Source organism: Zingiber officinale, chromosome 11A (genome assembly GCF_018446385.1).
Source record: "Zingiber officinale cultivar Zhangliang chromosome 11A, Zo_v1.1, whole genome shotgun sequence".
NCBI classification, from domain to species: Eukaryota; Viridiplantae; Streptophyta; class Magnoliopsida; order Zingiberales; family Zingiberaceae; genus Zingiber; species Zingiber officinale.
Window position 1 is genome coordinate 5256820 of NC_056006.1, and position 19667 is coordinate 5276486.

Here is a 19667-nt window from a genome sequence, read left to right on the forward strand (position 1 = left end):
TATTTTAAAATTTACATATTTAATTTGGATATTTGAGAAACTTATCTACATAATTTGGTAATTTACTATTTAGTATTCGATAATTTATTGACTGTTCAGAAATACTCAATTCACGTATTTAAATTTGAAGATGATAAAATTCATTTCCCTTTTTCCGCCTTTTATTGGCATATTTACAAATCACAAGCGATTGGTAAATATGTCAATCAATTAGGAATGATTTTGTGGTCGTTTAATATTTCATCAATCGATTAGTATAGTGTGACAATCTATTAGTAATAGTAACTCAATAAAAAACAAGTTAAAAAAATCATCACTCTTAATATAATATGTCAAATTGATGTTTGAAAGTATAGATATATTAAGAAACTTAAATGAATACAAAGGTCTTGGCTTAGAGTGATTCAGAGTTCTCTAAGTTCATTAGTCAATTTTGTCCAAAAATAACCATAGACCTAATTGACTTTGAATCACTTCAAGCCAAGACTTCTATACGCGTTTAAGTCTCCTTAATACATCTATGCCCTCAGTCTCCTTAATATATCTATGCCCTCAAATTTGATATTGTCTGATAGAGGAGAGTCTGATGAAGTTTGATGATCATCGTTATAACACTTACAATAAATAATGAACATTTGATATAATTTTTTAGATAAAAAATAGATTGAAAAAAAAATTTCTCTTAACATAATATATCAAATTGATATTTAAGGATATAAATTTATTAAGAAGATTTAGACAAATATATCGATCTTGATTTAGAGTGATTCAAAATTTTCTAAATACATCAATCACTTTTACCTAAATATCTTTAATACATCTATGTCATAAAATATCATTTTGACACATTATATTATATTAAGAATAATAATTTTTTCAACTCATTTTTTTATCAAATTATTACTATCAGTTGATTGATACATTATAATAATAGATTGGTGGAATGTTACATGATTATATAACCATTCCAGATTGTTAGATTTATCAATTAATTGGAAATAATAATTGAAAATGCTAAAATATATGATTTTATCATGTTCAAATTTAGATAGTGATTAAGATATTGTGAAACTTTGTCCGTTTATTAATTTAAAAGAAAAATATAAATAAAAATTAAATTGGAACTATATTCAATTTAATTTTTGCTTTAATTCAATTTGAAACCATGCATCCAATAATAATATGTCAATAGATCAAAAGCTATTAGAATAAAAAAAGTAGTCTAGTTGAACTAAAACTGAGTAATCAATTACAAAATAACCAATTGAATCAAAATTAAATAAATCTGTTTGTTTTTGGATAAACCGAATCCATTAAACTTTGTTTTAAAAAAAACAAACTGAATCAATAAAATATCAAATTAATTAAATTTTTTTATCAATAGGACTCCTACTGGAATCGACTATTATTGGGCCATCAAATAATGAATTGAGACGAGATATTTTGAAATAAAAAATTTTAAATACAACAAGCAACTGTTTGCAATATCAATACGTATAATTGAATTAACTGAAATTTAAATTTAAAAATCAAAATCAAAATGAATAAATCAAAATAATTGAGATTTAAAAAAAAACAATCCTAAATTAATTATTTGAATTTAATTAAAATTTTACTCACCTCTAAATTGAGCTAGACGCATTGAGACAACCCAAAAACAACCAAATGAACTACTTAAATTAGATAGGTAGATCGGGTCACAGAAGCACCAAAAGATAGACTGAATATTCAAAAAATATAAAATAATATCTTTTTTTTTCTAAAAAAAAAAGAATACTTAGAGATTATATTCCAGCAAAACAAACCGAGAGTAACTGCAAATAAATTTTGCAGCTTTGACAGTTCAGAAGCCCCTTAAATGTTCAGGAGAAGACTTGGAAGAACCTGACTTAATAAGTTAAGCCAATCTATACCTGTATCATACTGAATCAAAACGCCAAAAAAATACCCAGAAAATTTTCATTTCCATACTTATTTGTTGAAGGTTTCGTGAGAGAGAAAAAATTGTACTCAAGGATTCACTTGGTGGTCTGTCTCTTCATGGAAGAATAGCTTTCACCTCCTTCCTATCTGCACCGAATGACTGTAGCAAAAACAAAAAGATAATAAGTATGTCAGCAGGTGAAATTAGCGATACGAATTTAAGTTTAGTAGTGAAAATAAGAACGAAGCAAATAGTGAGGATGGTTAGAATCTTTACATTGATTAAATTGCTATTACTAAACTTAAATACCTACTTTCGATATAAACGGGTAGAAGATGGGTGAATATCCAACTTAAATGGATAAAAATAAGAAGCTACTTATGAGTGTACACAATTTTAACAACAATCAAATCTTATCCCACTAGGTGGGGTCGGCTATGTGAATTCTTTCACATTGACTTCTATTTCTTACTATATTATCATTTATACTTAAATAAATTTTATCTTATTTTATTGTTGCTAACTAAGTCTTTCTTGGTCTTCCTCTTCCTCATTAATATGAGTGTTTGTCATAGTTTCATATCATCTAACTGAAGCATTTATTGGTCGTCTAAGTACATGCTCGTACCATCTTAAATGTATCTCTTGGAGTTCTTCCTCAATAGATACAACTTCGACTTTCTCTCTAATACTCTTATTTTTTATTATACTCATTCTCGTATGTCCACACATCCACCTTCCTCATCTCTGCAACTCTCATCTTCTGCTATATGTTCGAGTAATAACCCAACATTCAGCTCCATATAACATAGCAGGACTAACTATAATTTTGTAGAATTTTTCTTTAAATTTTAGAGGTACTTTACAATCACATAACACACCCGACACTCTCCTCTATTTCAATCATTCTACTTGTATTTTATATAAGACATCTCTCTCAATCCCTCCATCATTTTGTCCTAAATATCTAAAGCTATCGATTCCAGGTAACTCATCATCTCCTATACTAACAATTGTCTCATTATGTCTAATATTATTAAACTTAAATTTCATATATTATATCTTTATTCTACTAAACTTAAAACTTTTCCCTTTTAGTATTTCCCGCAAAACTCTAGTTTAGCTTTTACTCCTTCACGTGTTTCATTTACCAAAATAATATCATCTGCAAACAACATACACCATGGTACTACCTTCAATGTATGCAGTGAATTCATCCATAATTAGTGTAAAAGAATATGGACTTAAAGCTAATATTGATGTAACCCTATATTTATTAGAAATGCTTTAATTACATAATTTTAAGCAAACTCAGATATGGTCAGACCGGACCCGAACTCAAGTAGGTGTAATGTACATTGATACCATAGTTATTCCTAGCAAATAGGACTTAGAGAAAAAACAATGATGTCAAATGGGTCGGATCTTGAGACTCTAGCTTGTTAGCCCAAACAGATTTATCAAAACACTGGCCATCCCAGGCCAAGCACAGATCAGGTCGTGCTCAACCTCCGAGACGAACCAGACGAACCAGGCAGCGCTTGGGAACCTAGAACGATCCATAACCAACATTTATTCCATGAGTTTAACAAATAAAAATCACGTTGAAATACTCTTAAAATATTTAAATAATATTTTTTAAACACTTGAGCAATTATTTGTTTAGAAGAAATTATGAGTAAATGAGATGGCATTGTGGGTTACACAAGTATGCTCATGCAGGGGCTAGTACTAAGCCTAAGGTTTAGAACAATATGGGTCATACCAAACACAGTCTGTTCAAAGCCATGGGGAGCTGAAGCGCATAGCCATAGCTCATGCCCGAGCTCATGCTAGTCTATGGTTTGAGACAATATGTGTCATATTCGGCACAACTCATGTGAAGCCATTGCAAGCCGAAGGAAAGCTGATACCTCTATGTTTAATTCACATTAGATTACCATGCAAGTATTCCGGCTTACCTCCACACCGAAACCTTTCACGAACACATTGGTAAATAGCTCGGAGGGATCAGGCATAGGACTCTCCTGAAAATTGAGGGAAGATAATGTCATGATCAAGAGACAAATGCTATTTTACTTTTAGCTGAATATTATAACAAATTCCCAGTGCAACGGGAGTACCTTTGCTTCAGCAATGGCATCATCTACTTCCTTCCTGACTTCTTTCTCAATGTCCTGTATAAACATTTGTACTTTTGTTTTGAAAAAAGAACTACAGAGATTCGTCGAGAAAAAATATGACTATTTATTGTCTGAACTTCTTGGGGAAAAAAAATGACATACCTTGAGCTCGGAGGCTGTGGCTAGCTCGTGGGAGAATATCAGCTTCCTAACTCTTTCGATGGGATCACGCTCCTACCAGTGCAATCAACAAACTTGGTCAGGTGAAAAATAGATAATACAATGAGCAAGCAGTTCCAATAGATGGCTCAGATCTAATGAACCTGTCGGACACCGGAAATCTCATCACGTGTGCGATAAGTGCTTCCTGGATCAGACATTGAATGTCCATGGTATCTGTATGTGTCCATCTCAAGAATCTGTAGGATGAAAGAAGGAAGAAAAAAAATGTTCAAGCAAGCATATTGGTTACTATGAATCCTGATAGTGAATGTATAATTACAGTTAACGAATTCATTTTTTCGGGATGAAAATAAAATGGATACCTGCAGTTTGTTCAACAGAATGGGCAAAATTTTATGTGTCAATTACACTTCAAAGAACACAAATAAAATAATGTGGAACTATCATGAAATGAGATTTCGATAAGCATTCTTTTGTCATAGAGATCCTAACTGCAAAACAACCAGAAAGGATGACAATGTCCAAAATCACATCGGTGTACAGTAACTTGCATAATTAGAGGACATAAACCAATCAAATCAATAAGTAGATGTTGAATCTACATACAACCTTAATAGGTAAGGTTCAAAGGATCCTGATTCCCTGAAGGAGGCAGGAGATGCTGGAGTGGAACACACTCAAATTTGATTAACATAATAGGATTTAACAAGTGTAGGTAAGATAACAAGGGGTGAAATGCCCATTCCCTTTGGGCACCAAAATGTCATATTTCCTCTATCAACTTCAGGTACAGATATTATTTTCATTGGACTTGAAAAAGCAAATGTCTAGAACAAACTTTAATTTCTAAGAAGACAGTATTTAATAGATGTGTGGACGAGAGGAATGGAAGTATGAAACAGGAAATATGTAACAAGTTAAACATATACATTATGGGAAATAAAAAGACATGGTGCCAGCTTTATAATGCAGTCAAAGAGAGACTAATTGACAATTTCAAGTTTCATCCCTACAAAGCACAAAAGAAAAAGAATTTGATAAACAGATTGTAGTTAAATGCATCTGAAAAAAAAATTGTACATCTATGCCATTGATGTAATGTTATTATACATCAGTTATTTGTTCTATATCTCATTTACAAGATTCTCTAAAAGTATGACAAATCTTTCCAGATGAAATTCGGAGTGAAAGATTGATCTCAAAAGATGATACTCACCATAGGTCCATTTTTCAGAGCATACTCCTTTGCAAATTTGGCAGCTTGCTTGACAGCCAGAACATCCATTCCATCAACCTGTTCAGACGAGCATTGTATTAGCGCAAGAAAATTTAATACCAAAACATTGGGATTTTATAATATATTCTTTAACTTCAGACTTTCACATGAATGATAAACATGAGATTCAATGTTTCATTTGTCAGCTTGCTGCTACATATAAAGTGACCCGTTTTCTAGCAATAGAAAGTTTGCAGAATTCAGAGTCTGACCTAACACACCAAAAGGTCCTTCAGTTTTCACTTTGTAAAATAGAAGATAATCCAAGTCTATCGTTAGGGACTAGTGCACTTAGGATATGATAAAAATGCCAATCTGCTTAATCATGTGCCACAAGCCACTTCCTTTTCCAAAACCACACCAAGGTGGGAATGCAAACACAATTTTCATGAAATCATATAATTGTTTGCTTGGTTCAGTAATCGGATGCTCTTTCCATGTTTTCTGAATCATTATTGTAATTTAATTTTGAATGGTTAATGTCTATAAACCTTTTCAGTTTGATCCTGCCAGAACTTGAATATAACTAAAACAATTGGACAAGATTTTGGACCACCTAGAGTGACTTTCAGCATTTTCCAATTGTGTCTCAACTTTCAAATTTCAACACTCTACATAACATTCAATCACCATTTTTATTATAACAGCTTCTACTCTTGTTGCAAAGCACCATGCATTCTTATTATAACATTCAATCAACCTAGAGTTTCTTCTTTCCAAATTCACAAACTCTCCTCAACTCCATTTTCATTAATAAAAAAAGGAAACTGAACAGGTTCACAAACTATTAAAAGGAAACACAAAGCCTATCCAACTCTTTAAGAAGCTAAAATTAATCGACTTCTGAACAAATATATCAGAGTTAGACATCTAAATTTTGATAGCATACATATTATTGGATAGGGAAGAAAGTACGGATGCATACTTGTGAACAAACACTTCCTGGAGCCAACTTACATATCAAATAGTTCATTTCTAAATTTCATAAATTTCAATGCAAAGACTCAATTATACGAGTATATAAAAAATCAAAAGTCGGATAGCCAATCTACAGCTAAAAGATAGATAACTATGTAGAATATGAAGCTGGAAAACTAATCAACTAAACCATTTCAAGTATAATCAAATAATCAACCAATAAAACTACTTTACAAATAACATATCGTTGTTGCATCAAAATAGATAAATGTTGATTATTTGGCTATCATAAAACTTGGTAATATGAAATGGATGAATAATTGGGGAAAAAAATATTATTCAGGGATACATATGCATTTTGGCATTATGCATAGAATTAATGGTAGTAGAATCATGAGGACTTGTTGGATTTTAACATTGAAATAGATTCCAAAAAGTAATCAGCATTATTATCTTTGATCTAATTCCACTTTAGTAACTTACATAGTTTCACTGTCATATTTCATTATCATTCAGGAAATAACTAATTGTTGTTTAAGAACCAACGATTCACAAGGCAGTACAAAAAAAACAAGAGGGAGTAAAAGATAGCACTAATCCTTGATGCAGCGTGTTCTTAGTGCATGATGAAGAAATGAATTTGTGAAATTGTACAACAGATTTAATTGCTACAATGAATAGAGAAATGAAAGGAAAATCACAAATTCAACGATTATACCTTCAGACCAGGGACATAATCACCTCGTTTATAGTACGCAGGGCTTTTTGCAGCACGCCACTCAGCCGTCCCCATGCCATCTACAAAGAAACACAAGAAGCAGATCAGCCAAACCCAACAAGACTCATAACATTTTTTACTTTTATTCGCCTATCTTTTTCTACTCACAATGATTGTTCTCGCAGACCAAGATGGCAGGCAAATCCCAAAGCGCCGATATGTTAAGGGCTTCAAAGAGCTGCCCTTGGTTGGCAGCCCCATCACCGTACAACGAAAAGGTCACAGTTCCCTCCTTCAAGTACTTCTGGGCGAAGGCGAGGCCGCATCCGAGCGGCACCTGGGCACCCACGATCCCATGCCCGCCGAAGAACCCGGAATCCTTCTTATAGAAGTGCATCGATCCTCCTTTTCCCTTGGAGCACCCGGCGCGGCGGCCCATGAGCTCCGAAAAGGCCTCGACGAGGGTCCCGCCGCGGGCGAGGTAGATACAGTGATCACGGTAAGCAGTGATGATGGCGTCCTTCTTGGTGATGGAGGTCTCAAGGCCGATGGCGACGGCCTCCTGCCCGTCGTAGAGGTGGCAGAACCCGCGGATGAGTTTGGACTTGTATAGCGAATCGGCCGCGATCTCCATGCGGCGCATCAGGGACATCTCCCGGAAGAAGGAGAGGAGCTCGGAGGGGGTGGTCTCGACGGAGCGAGAAGGCGGGTCGATCTTGTGGCCCGTGAAGGGGACGCTGGTCTCGACGGTGATCGTCGGCTCGCTACCTGCGGACGAGAAGGAGCGGAGGAGGAAGAGGGGGTGGCAGCGCCGGATCGGCACGGCGGAGAGGCGGCGGACGGCGGCCATGGAGGAAGGTAGGGCGGATCTGTGGAAAGGTGGATGCGGTTGGAAAACAAGAAGCAGCGACAAAATTGAGATTTTTTTTTGCAACGTTTATTTAGAGAATAAAAAAACAATTATTAAGTTGCACACCATATTTTACCAAATTTCCAATTCTGATCCTCTCGACCAAATATCCTTGGACCATCCCTGAACCATAAAATCCATATAAAAGGTTATCACATGCAAGGCACGTACACGCGAAATGCAAGAGGAGGTAGCGAGCCCTAGCCTCCATCGTCCCCGCGTCCGCGATCCGTCGGTGACAAAAACTCCACCGCGATCCCTCGGCAGGGTTCCAAAACCACCTCACCCACAAATTTCAGAGCCCTAACCCCTCCCCGACGGCCTCCAGTGTCCCCGATGGCCCGCGATGTCTGCGACTCATGCAGAAACCCACCGCGATCCCGCGGTGACGACCTAGTTCCCTAACTCCTCCGAGGCCCAGCCCTGCCCGCGACCGGCGACAGCCCAAGCTCTGCTGCTGTTAGATTTCTGCGTAATAAGTCGGGGCAATTAAAGGGAACCTCACGCTGTAATAGGTCGCCGGAGTTGGATTTCTGCGTGAGTCGGGGCCACTGGAGGCCGTTGGGGACACTGGAGGCAGAGCCGTAACTTCCATGAGGCCAGAGAGGCAATCACCTCAGGGTCAACCCAATGAAGAGCCCATTTTTTTAATTATATTAAAAAAATGAGAGGCATGGATCCTAAATGGTCATTAAACCTATTTTCACAGCTCTGAGGCACACACCAATGTATGACTCTTCTTTGCACGCAATTTCTTCTCCGGTGTTGCTCTTCTTTGCATGCGATTTCTTCTTCGACGTTCTTTCTATCAAGGCACGGATCCACGGAATAAAAGGTAATCATAATCTTCTTCTTCGATCATCTTCTTCGTCTTGCAACACGTGATACTAATTGTAACCTAATCATGCAACGAGGATCGTTTGTGCGACCTAATCGCGTCGATTCTCGCAGTGACTATCTCACTTGACGCGGGTTGGCGGTTGGCCTTTGCTCGCATGACTTAATTGTGTAGCACGAGGCTGTCGCACGCTACCTCAGTCGCTTGTGTGAACTGCGACCTACTTGCTTGGTGGTTATTACTTGTCGTCTTGCTACTGCCTGCGGCCACCGCATTTGTCTCAGTGTTATAGGATACACTAAATGGGCTATCAATGTTATCGATTGAGAAAGAAAGAGTTCGACAATTGAATTATGCAAATTTGATAAATATTTTTATCTCTAAAACAGCTAGACAAGTAGTGTTTATATAATTATTTTAAATATTTATTAATTTTTATTAACTTAATATATTTATTTTTAGTTTATTTATATATTTAGTATATATGTTATTTGTAAATTGAACTTTATTATTATTTATCGTAGCAAAAGAGTCACTTTTTAGTATGCACTTCAGGCCCCGTCGAACACAGGTACGACTTTGTCTGGAGGTCGTCGGGGACGCGAGGGGTTAGGGCTGGGAAATATGTGTTGGTGCGGGAAGCATCCGACGATCGAACCTAAGTTTTGATAATGGCAAAGGGTTCAAAGTTAAGTCTTGTTGTTATCTAACATGTTGAATGAGTGTTTCAAGAAAGTCCTAACTGTGGTTAGGCAGGTGAAAACCCTAGGGGGTGGTAACCCTAGGTCCTAGGGGGTGGTAACCCCTAAGTGGAGAAAAGTCCTAGCTGCGGTTAGGCAAAGGGAAAACCCTAGGGGGTGGTAACCCTAGGTCATAGGGGGTGGTAACCCTATGCGGAAAGTCTTGGCAGGTCGATGGCTTCAGGCAAAAGTCCTAGGGGGTGGTAACCCTAGGTGGAAAGTCCTGGTGTCGCGAACCAGGTGAAAGACTGGACTAGCCAGGAAGCGGATGTCCAGCAGAAAGTTCGGAAGCGTCGAGTGTTGAGCAAAAGTTCAGTCGATCTGGAGGATCGCACTGGCAACAGGTAAATCTCCTGAGTGGAGTAGGTGAGGACGCGTTCCCCGTAGAGGGAACAGTAGGCGTCGGGTCGACCTAGAGTTTCCGGTCGAAAATCCAAAGTCAGACCCGGACAGTCCGAAGACTGTCATAATATTCTTTATCATACTCATACTATTGTTTTATGCTAACTTTGTGTTGCAGGATATTGTTTGGGACTACTAACATGTCTTGCATGTACAAAATAATGAAGTTTTCCCTCGGATGAAAAGTGTCCGAGGCGCCTCCATGGAGCTTGGAGGTGCCTCGGGTGCAAAAGCTGACCTGGCCGCGAAGCAGGGCTGAAGGCGCCTCGGTTGGCTATGGAGGCGCCTTGGAAGGCGCCTTGAAGACCTATGAAGGCGCCTTCAAGGTGATAAGCGCAGAATGGTCAACGCTCATCTGCACGGTGGACTCGGAGCAATGAAGGCGCCTTCGGAGGCTTTCAAGGCGCCTTAGATGCCCTTTATAAGGGGACTTCGAGCATCATTGAGAAACAACAACTCCCAGGCTTCCTTTCTTCAACGTGCTGCTAACAAGATCATTCCGAGGTGTTGTTGCGACATACCGACGACCTGGAACATCAACTTTGATTCTGTTATTGTCAGTATAATTTCTTTTTGTGCTTACAAATGTAAATCTCTTATTGTACTTTTAACGAACTTATAGTTGTTGCCCACGGAAAGCGATCAAGGATCGCGGGCCTTCGAGTAGGAGTCGCCTTAGGCTCCGAACGAAGTAAATTCCTCTGTGTTTGTGTTTCTTTATTTTATTCCGCTGCGTTTTAATTACTCCGATAGTTTTGCGATTCCGATAATTGAACGGAATAGTCGCGAGCGCTATTCAACCCCCCCTCCTCTAGCGCTTCTCGATCCAACAATATGTGGGCGTGAGGGTTTTCCGCTGCCGGGAAATTTGGGGGCAAGAGGGGCTTCCGTCACGGGCGTGAGGTTAGGGCTCCTCCTCCTCTTCATTTGGGATGGGAAACCTCACGCTCTCGCGGACGCGAGGACGATGGAGGCTAGGGCTCGCTGCCTCCTCTTGCGTTTCGCGTGAGTTGAATTTCCTGTGTGCACGTGCCTTGCACGTGATAACCTTTTATATGGATTTTGTGGTCCAGGGATGTTTGGTCCAGAGGATCCGAACTGCCAAATTTCACTTCATCCTTTAAAATTGGTGGTGCATCCTCTTGATTGTCTGTCCTGGTCCGAGGACAAATGGATTGGTGGAATTTGATATTCTGAACATAGATTTTTTGGTCTGTAATTTGTGGATGAGAGGATGGTCCATCTTATGAATTGATCTATTTTGATGGGCTCTATCACTTAAATAGATAAGGTCTCAGAATTCTCTGGACCATAACCCCTGATCCGCTCCTAGACAAGGGGTCGTTTATAGATGATATTTCATGGATCCCACCTATATAATAGGTGGGGTTTATAAAATTTCACCTATGAATGATGTGGTCCATCCTTTGAACCGTATTTTACTATCCAGAGGATCCGTACTGTCTATCATAATCGGTATCATAATCAATGGACCATTCTCTGACCCATAAATTATGAACCAGAGAATCCCTGATTTCCCACTTATTTAACAGATAGAAATAATTAAATCCAACTAATACAAATGAAGGACCAAGACTGGTCTTTTGTATATGCGGTCCAGAGGATCCCCATGCTAAAAATTGTCATATTATCAATTTGCCCTATATTTCTAATGGTTAAATCATCGTCCCCTTCTTTAATATTCTCGGGAAAAGCAATTAAATTTTTTTCAAGAACATAATTGAAAAAAAAAACTAATAAACTCACATTAAAATAATTAACAACATGAATTGTATTCATTAATAAATGATTTAAGAATAATAATTTAGGTCAACTTTAAAAAAGTATACGTAGAGAGAGAAATGATACCTAGTGTACCTTCTTTGCGATACCATGTACCTTGGTGGTCGGGACATCCAAAAGTGACTTGGGACTCTTGAATGCATTTAATCGGAGCGCTCGAGTCACTTTCGGGCGCCCGACCACTCAAGTGCGTACGGAAAGTGCACAAGCTAAGTCCGTAGCATATCATATATAGAGAGAATTGTTCTGATACGAACTGCTTGTTATAGAGTAGTAGGCGCCTTGATTAAAGGGGCCACCTTCAGCCAAATTTCTTTTTTAACAAAATTGAAAGATTTACTCATGATATATATATATATATATATATATATATATATATATATATATATATAATCAAAATTTTCATAAAAGGAACACAATACCTGAGTATCTAGAAAAATTTTTTATTAACTTAAACTCATTATAACTCAACTTCTAAATCATAAAATCTTAAACTCTAAATCCATATAATATATTCCCTGAACATCTAAAATATCAAAATTTAATATGTCACGCATCACCTCGGTTAAAAAAAAAAACATATGGAGAGTATTTTATATAAAAAAAATCTTTATGAATTATATCAAAATTATTTTAAATTTAATTAAATTTATTTTTAAATGATTAAAATTATCATGAAATTATTATAATGACTATTAACATGTAGCAATTAATTAATTAATGATTGTTAGTAGCAGACAGTTGATGATTGTTATAATTGTAACAATTATTTTAAATGATTGACCTTTTTAAAGATGATTTTGATATTTTAAAAGTTAGTTTAAGTTAGCTTGATCGATATTAAACGATATTGATCAAGTCATTAAAGTCCTTTTTAACATAAAAGTACATTTTGAACAAATTAATTTTTTTATAAATAATTTTACAGGTTGGAACAACTAGAATAATAGTTAAAAAATGAGAGTATTTTCTTATACTAAGATATATCGCTAGTTCGATCCCTAATTATGATGTACATGATACGCTTCTGATTTATTCTAACAAATAATAAAAAATTTTCACATGACCTAATCAATTACGTTTATTTTTTTAACAACTCGAACAATTAAAAACGACATTCTAAATATAGAGAGGTAAAATAATATTTTCAAAAACTTCAGGAAACAAAATGAAAAATTGGGAAACTAACGTAATGAAACGCTCACTATTTGATTTTGAATTACCCAAACACCACCCAGTCGATCCTGGCCGTCTATGTAGATTTCTTCGCCAGCTAGCTATGGGTTTAGGATTGCGTTTAAGGGAAGCAAGAATCGGCAGGTTTTTATTTCTTTGGAAAAAAGGTCGAATAGAAAACAATGGTTGGTGACGTTTGGGAAGCTTTTGAAGGTTTTATTTTTCACTTGTTTTTAAAAAATATTTGTGTGAAACTATTATTTTAAAATATATTGCATATTTAAAGTTTAAAACAATTTAACTTAAAGAAAATTTAAGCAATTATTTAGTTATATTCCATGTGTAGCACAAGATGATCCTCTTCTCGTTCCGTCTCAATATCATGGAAGAATCATAAATCATGATATTAAATACATTCTAGATGAGAGGAAGTTTTTAATTATGATAATTTATCAAAAAAAAACATGTAGATTTTCAAATTGAGCAAAAGGTACACATTACTTTGTCATTTAAAAGATTACACTCAATTATTTGATCTTCTCATGTAGATTTCTTTTTCTATCTTCTATTTCCTTTTCCTCTTTCATGTCTACATTGCATGTAAACTTTTTATGACTTTAAAAATTCACAGGAGATTAAATGGATACAATCAAAGTTCTCTAAGTTAATCAATGAATTTTGACCGAAATCTACTAATTGACCTAGAGAATTTCGATTGCACCTATTTCTGATTCTATAGATTTATAAAGTTACAGAGACTTTAAATATGACCTTCATTATGTATTTCGACTCCTCCGAAAATATTTAAAATATTATTGAAAGAATCAATTGAAATCTCACGTTGGACCAGAGAAGTCGAAATAAATAATAAAATGCATATTTGAACTCCTTGTAACTTCAAAAATCCACATGACTTAAAATGTACAATCGGAACTCTCTATGTGAATTAATTGATTTAGATTAAAATTAAATGAAATCTCATGTTGAGTATGATATCAGTTTATATCAGGCCCAACTAAGGGTGTAAATGAGTTAAGCCGTTCATGAGTACCTCGGTCAAAGCTCGACTCGAGCTTAGAGTTGACTGAGGCTCATTTAATATTTGAGTCGATCTTGAATTCATGTAATACATGATCGATAGCTCGTCGAGCTTGCTCGAGTCAAGCTAATTCAATATTATAATATTTAAAATGATTATTATTTTAAAAATTAAATAATAAATTGAGAAGATGTTTGTGGCTAGAGGGGTTTATTATGGTTGTCCGTGGTTGAAGGTTTAAATTGTAGTTTGTATAACTTTTTTTCATTTTAATTCAATGTTTCAAGTCGAGCTAATTAGATAGCCGAGCCTCTTTAATTTTCTTGAGCTCAAGCTGACCCAAGCTCACCTCAATTCAAATCCTATATTTGGGTCTGATGTGAATTTATAGCAGGTCGTAGATTTTGGCTGATGGAGGACATATCTGAACTCAATCTCCGTGCTTTTTAAAAAGGGGTAAATAAACATTTGTCCTAATATAGTGACTATTTTAGATTAAAAAAAAATCATCTCTTAAAAATTAACTCCAAAATTTATTAGATTAATATATCAACTGCACCTCCTAATTGTATTCACTGTGGGATACTCATGTAATTCGAAAATCATTTCAGTTTTCTTAATCACTATAGTAGTTCTAGCCATTAATTTCTTATTTGCTTGAATGGAGAATTCTTGACTAGTTTTCCTATGATATATAGGAAACATAAATTTAGCTTTATCAGAATGAAATAAGTAAAAATAATCATGATATTTATTATTAGTAATTAAAAACAATTTATAATTATGAGTTTTGATTTGGTGATAATCCTTATTTTGGGTAGAGTCGTCAATTTAGATTGGGCCCGTCGGGTTAGTCCGTCCCGCCAAACAATTTAAGCTGGTTGAGTTAGAATTTTATCAACCTAAGCTTACCATGGGCTGACCTGCCTAGGCCCGACGACCCGCGTGAGTCGGCTCGCGATAGGCTTGGGTTGACCCACGGGTTGAGAAACACATGTAAGCTAAGTTTTTTATCAATTTATTATCTTTCTTTATTATAATTTTGAAATAAAAATAATATTTTTTATCCCACATAACTACTAGTTTATGTTCATTTATATGTAAAATACATGTTTATGGATACATTTGTTTGATTAAATATTTCCGAAGTAAAATGTTGAAAATATAAAACATTTTTTATTTTTTTTTAAAAAAAAAATTGATAGGTCCACGGGTTGGCCTGCCAAGCCCGCGGGTTGACCCATCAAGCCCGCAACACGTCTTAGATTGGGTTGTGTTAGAAATTTTTCAACCCGCCAAGTTGACGAGTCAGTCCGCCCCGCCTCGCCCCGCCCCGCCCCGTCAAATAGTTGACCTGCCACGGACCGACTCATCCTGTCATGGATTGATCCGTTTGACTAGTCTAATTTTGGGACCTCGCTTCATGTAATATAGAAGGAAGATAAATAGAGAGATTTGCTTTACAACATGACACATTGACCAGTAAAATATTACATATATTAGAGATCAACCCTATTATATATTACAATAACATCATATGTACATGTAAATACTAACGGTACCAATCCATGGAATATGACTTATACTCACCTTTCAAACTTGAGCAGGACTCAATCGAGCCTAGGTACAACACAATCAAGCTCAAATTTAGGAAGGAGATAGACCATAAGTCATGGACCATGCACTACATGATCCATGACTAACCAACTTAGTTAAGTCACATTTGGTCGAGTCACTCCTAAACGAGTTATCGAACTAGGTTGATGATCTAACGAGAGCTAGTCCAAGCTTTTGAGCTGTTGAGCTATTTTTACCTGTCAAGCTAGTTTGTGCTATATTATAAGTTGTCATTTCACTTTGTGTTAGAATCACTAGGTTGAACTCTCTAGTTTGATTGAGCGTTTTAACTAGGGTCAATGGTGAAGCCAGACTTAAGGTTACCCGAGCTATGGTCCAGGCCTAGTTAAAGTTGTATTAATTTTACCTATTGATTCCTTGATTTTTAATTCCCAAGTAGAAAAAGAGTCTTTAGCCTGAGGACCCCTTTGGAGGACATTTGTAGTCCGGGTGAGTTATAAATCATGGCTCTGCCATTGACTAGGGTCGATTGGCCACAAGCATACATGATATAATTATCACTTTCCTATTATTTCTAAAGCTATCTTGCTCTCTTACCTTTATGATTTTTATAGTGTAGCGGTCGATATTCTCTGAATTTTATAGGTATATAAGAATTGAATCTCAGTTTCACTGAATTTATGGATAAATTTCTCTTAAGAATACCAAGCTAATGGACCGTCCACTGTGAGTGCTTTCCGATTTACCCTGGTAGTTAGTGGAAAATTTCTATAAGAATAAACCGATCACCCCTAAAATTAATCGACATAAATTGAATATCTAATGTCAATTGATGTGGATATGCGTTTTGGGATAGAGGAGAAATTAGGGAAAAGAGAATAGGCAAGTTGGTCTTTTCATAGGTGGAGGGGTTTTGGGGTTTCTTGGGTGGCACTGTTCATGAGGTGGAGAGGGTCCGGGGCTTTGTTTCGCCGCCGCCAACAGGAGCCAAAGGGAATCTTCTTCTTCCTCTCGGACTCCTCGCGCGGCCACCGGCTGTGCCTTTCCTTTTCTTCCTCCGGTCGCCGTCGCGAAGACCTTGTGGAAGAGGCCACCTTCGCTGCCTCCGACCCGACATTGGCGACGACCACCTCCGACCGCCCCCTCCTCTTCCCGCGCCATCACCGGGGCTACCTCATTCGCCGCCACCCTCGCGATGTCAGCGACAACTCCTACCTCTTCTTCCTCCTCCTCACAACACCGGCTACAACCCATCCTTTCTTCCTCTTCCTCCTCGCGACACTGTCGCCGGAGAGACCATCTTTACTCTCTTCCTCCTCGCGACACAGCCACCGGACAAGCCACCCACCTTTCTTCCTTCCTTCTTTCTCCTCGCGAAGCCGACCAAGGACGCCACTGCTCAAGCACGGATGTCGTGTGCCTTCGATGTGGGTCGGACTTCCATGCCCTCATCGTCTATGGACTCCGGTTTGATCATGCTCTGTCTTTGTTGCTTTTCGGCCTACGAGCCTAGGTTTTGTTTTGATCCTCGTATCGTTGTCTTATGTGGGCGTGTCCGCGGTATCCTGGCTTGCATGCCGATCTTGTATCCCGGCCTGCGTGCCGATCTCATGTCCCAGCTTACGTGTCGATCTCGTATCCTGGCCTGCGTGCTGACCTCGTGTCCCGGTCTGCTTGTCGATCTTGTATCCCGGGCTGTGTGCCGATCTCGTGTCTCGGTCTGCGTGCCGACATTTTAGCCCGGCCTACGTACCGAAGTCATATCCTGACCCGCGTGCCGCTAATACCTCCCTGCCTGCGTGCCAGTGTTTTATCCCGACCTACAGCTTGTCTTCCGGTTCCAGGCCGCGTCTGGCTTCGCGTCATCAGATCCGGCTCTTCATCCGGCTCCGAGTCACCTGCTCTTCCGGGTCACGACAACTTAAGCAGCGTCCCATCCGAGGGCGTCCCCCTGGGCCAGGGTATGTTTTTCGTACTCACTCATCATTTATCTCATGATTATATTATTAGCTTGTTACTCATATGTTAATTGGATCCACCTCGAGACTCGGGGTACCAGGGACCGGGGGGACCTGGTTACTGGCTGCATGTAGCGTTGATCAGAGAACTTCTAAAGACTTGGTCAACACATAAGCCATCTCAGCACACCCCCCTCTGAGACATCACGACTCGGTCAACATTTCATCCATCTCACCTGGCGATCCGTCTGACTTAGATTCCGGACAGGATCATCAATTATAAAAAAGAAATCTTTACACATATTAATCTATGCAAAGCTCACCATGTCATGCTGTAGGAAATGGGAACGTGGGAACATACCCATGTTGCCCACTACTCTTAATAGAAAATGTCAATTATATCCATGGGTTATTTCCCTTTATAAATGGTGCGTCCAAGGATCAATCGAAGAGAACGACAACGAAGGTTGTGGAGAAAGAGAGAGGAAGGAAAACATCCGAGGCGGTAGAATTTGGTTCATGAAATTGTGGAGAACTTTTCGACTTTGTGATCGCTCTTCTGACAGTAAGTTCAGCAAGTCCGAAGATTACATTCAGTCATGACCGATTGCATATCTGCGGGAGATCGCTATAAGTCTTTAATTCGTTTTAATTCATGCATTTAGAAAATCAACAATGATATCAGAGCAGTGTTATTTCTAAATGCTTGAGACGAATTATGAAATGCATGTTCGAATGTTTGTAATCATAACACATGTAGATTAAAATGATTCAATTCATTTTCCTTTAATTATCCTTTGTTCGTTCGCGCGATCATGATAAATATTGCTCAATTTTTTTTGTCCATACTGTTCGATTGTGCCAAAATCGTGACAAGGTCGCGATTACCATCGGAGCAACGCTCGGGCCACAGGGATATGCCTGTGATGACATTTTGTGGGCAACGATGACATCCTGGGTAGCCGGCGATGTGCTGGTGGTTGGGACAGGTAGAGCAATCGACTGGCGATATCATTGGGCCTAAAGTCGAGTCACTCCTAAATGAGTTATCAAACTAGGTTGATGATCTATTGAGAGCTAGTCCAAGCTTTTGAGCCACTGAGCTATTTTTACCCCGTCGAGCTAGTTCGAGCTATATTATAAGTTGTCATTTCACTTTGAGTTAGAATCACCAGGTTGAACCCTCTAGTTTGATTGACCGCTTTTAACTAGGGTCAATGGTGGAGCCAGGCTTTAGGTTACTTGGGTTATAGTCCGGGGTCCAACTAAAGTTGCATTAATTTTACCTATTGATTCCTTGATTTTTAATTGCTGAGTAGAAAAAGAGAATCTTTAGCCCGAGGACTCCTTTGGAGGACATTTGTAGTACGGGCGAGCTATAAATCATGGCTCTACCATTGACTAGGGTCGACTAGCGACAAGCATACATGATATAATTATCATTTTTCTAAGATTTCTAAAGTTATCTTACTCTCTTACCTTTATGATTTCTATAGTGCAACGGTCGATATTCTCTGAATTTTATAGGTATATAAGAATTGAGTCTCAGTTTTGCTGAATTTACAGATAAATTTCTCTTAAAAATACTGGGCTAATGGACCGTCCATTGTGATTGCTTTCGATTTACCCTGATAGTTAGTGGAAAGTTTCTATAGGAATGAACCGATCATCTTTAAAATTAATCGACATAAATTGAATATCTAGTGTCAATTATAAAAACAACTCTTTACACATTAATCTATGCAAAGCTTAGCATGTAGTGCTTCGTCAATAATCTCACACGGTGCCCACGAATTTAGTTGAAACGGTAAGTGAATAGTAAAATTTGCACTAAGAGTGAAGGATAGAATTCCAAGACTAGTAGGACGTAAATCCTTACACTCTAGCCCAACACATTTTTCCATCCACATTATTTCTAGTTACGTAATTTATCTCTCTTATAATGATTCTCGGGTGGGTTGACGTGCAATTACATAGCCAGAGTGTCATTAGGCTCTAGCCCTGTGCCGTGGAGCAAACTAGTAATTTTTAGATGTATATATTAAACTTAAATCGAGCAATCTAGTGATTTTTAGATTTAC

At 37.7% G+C, this 19667-nt stretch overlaps 1 protein-coding gene across 1 annotated transcript; it reads right to left on the minus strand.

Annotated features, from left to right (window-relative positions):
* Positions 1-1704: 1704 nt before the first annotated feature.
* On the minus strand, positions 1705-8071 carry LOC122032193 (pyruvate dehydrogenase E1 component subunit alpha-1, mitochondrial-like). Its single transcript, XM_042591450.1, has 8 exons — positions 7311-8071; positions 7143-7222; positions 5447-5524; positions 4371-4466; positions 4210-4281; positions 4048-4101; positions 3886-3951; positions 1705-2083 (listed from the first exon to the last, which is right to left on the minus strand). Exons 1-8 carry the CDS (start codon positions 7990-7992, stop codon positions 2039-2041), a joined length of 1173 nt encoding a protein of 390 aa, XP_042447384.1. The 5' UTR covers positions 7993-8071; the 3' UTR covers positions 1705-2038.
* Between the last annotated feature and the right edge of the window lie 11596 nt (positions 8072-19667).

Bases quoted from the DNA above. Each gene is read 5' to 3' on its own strand.
- LOC122032193 (XM_042591450.1), bottom strand. From the start codon at position 7,992: ATGGCCGCCGTCCGCCGCCTCTCCGCCGTGCCGATCCGGCGCTGCCAC. The intron at 4,282-4,370 runs GTTCATTAGATC...TTGCACTGGTAG, and splicing joins AGATTTCCGGTGTCCGACAG to GAGCGTGATCCCATCGAAAG. The intron at 4,102-4,209 runs GTATGTCATTTT...ATGTTTATACAG, and splicing joins CCACAGCCTCCGAGCTCAAG to GACATTGAGAAAGAAGTCAG.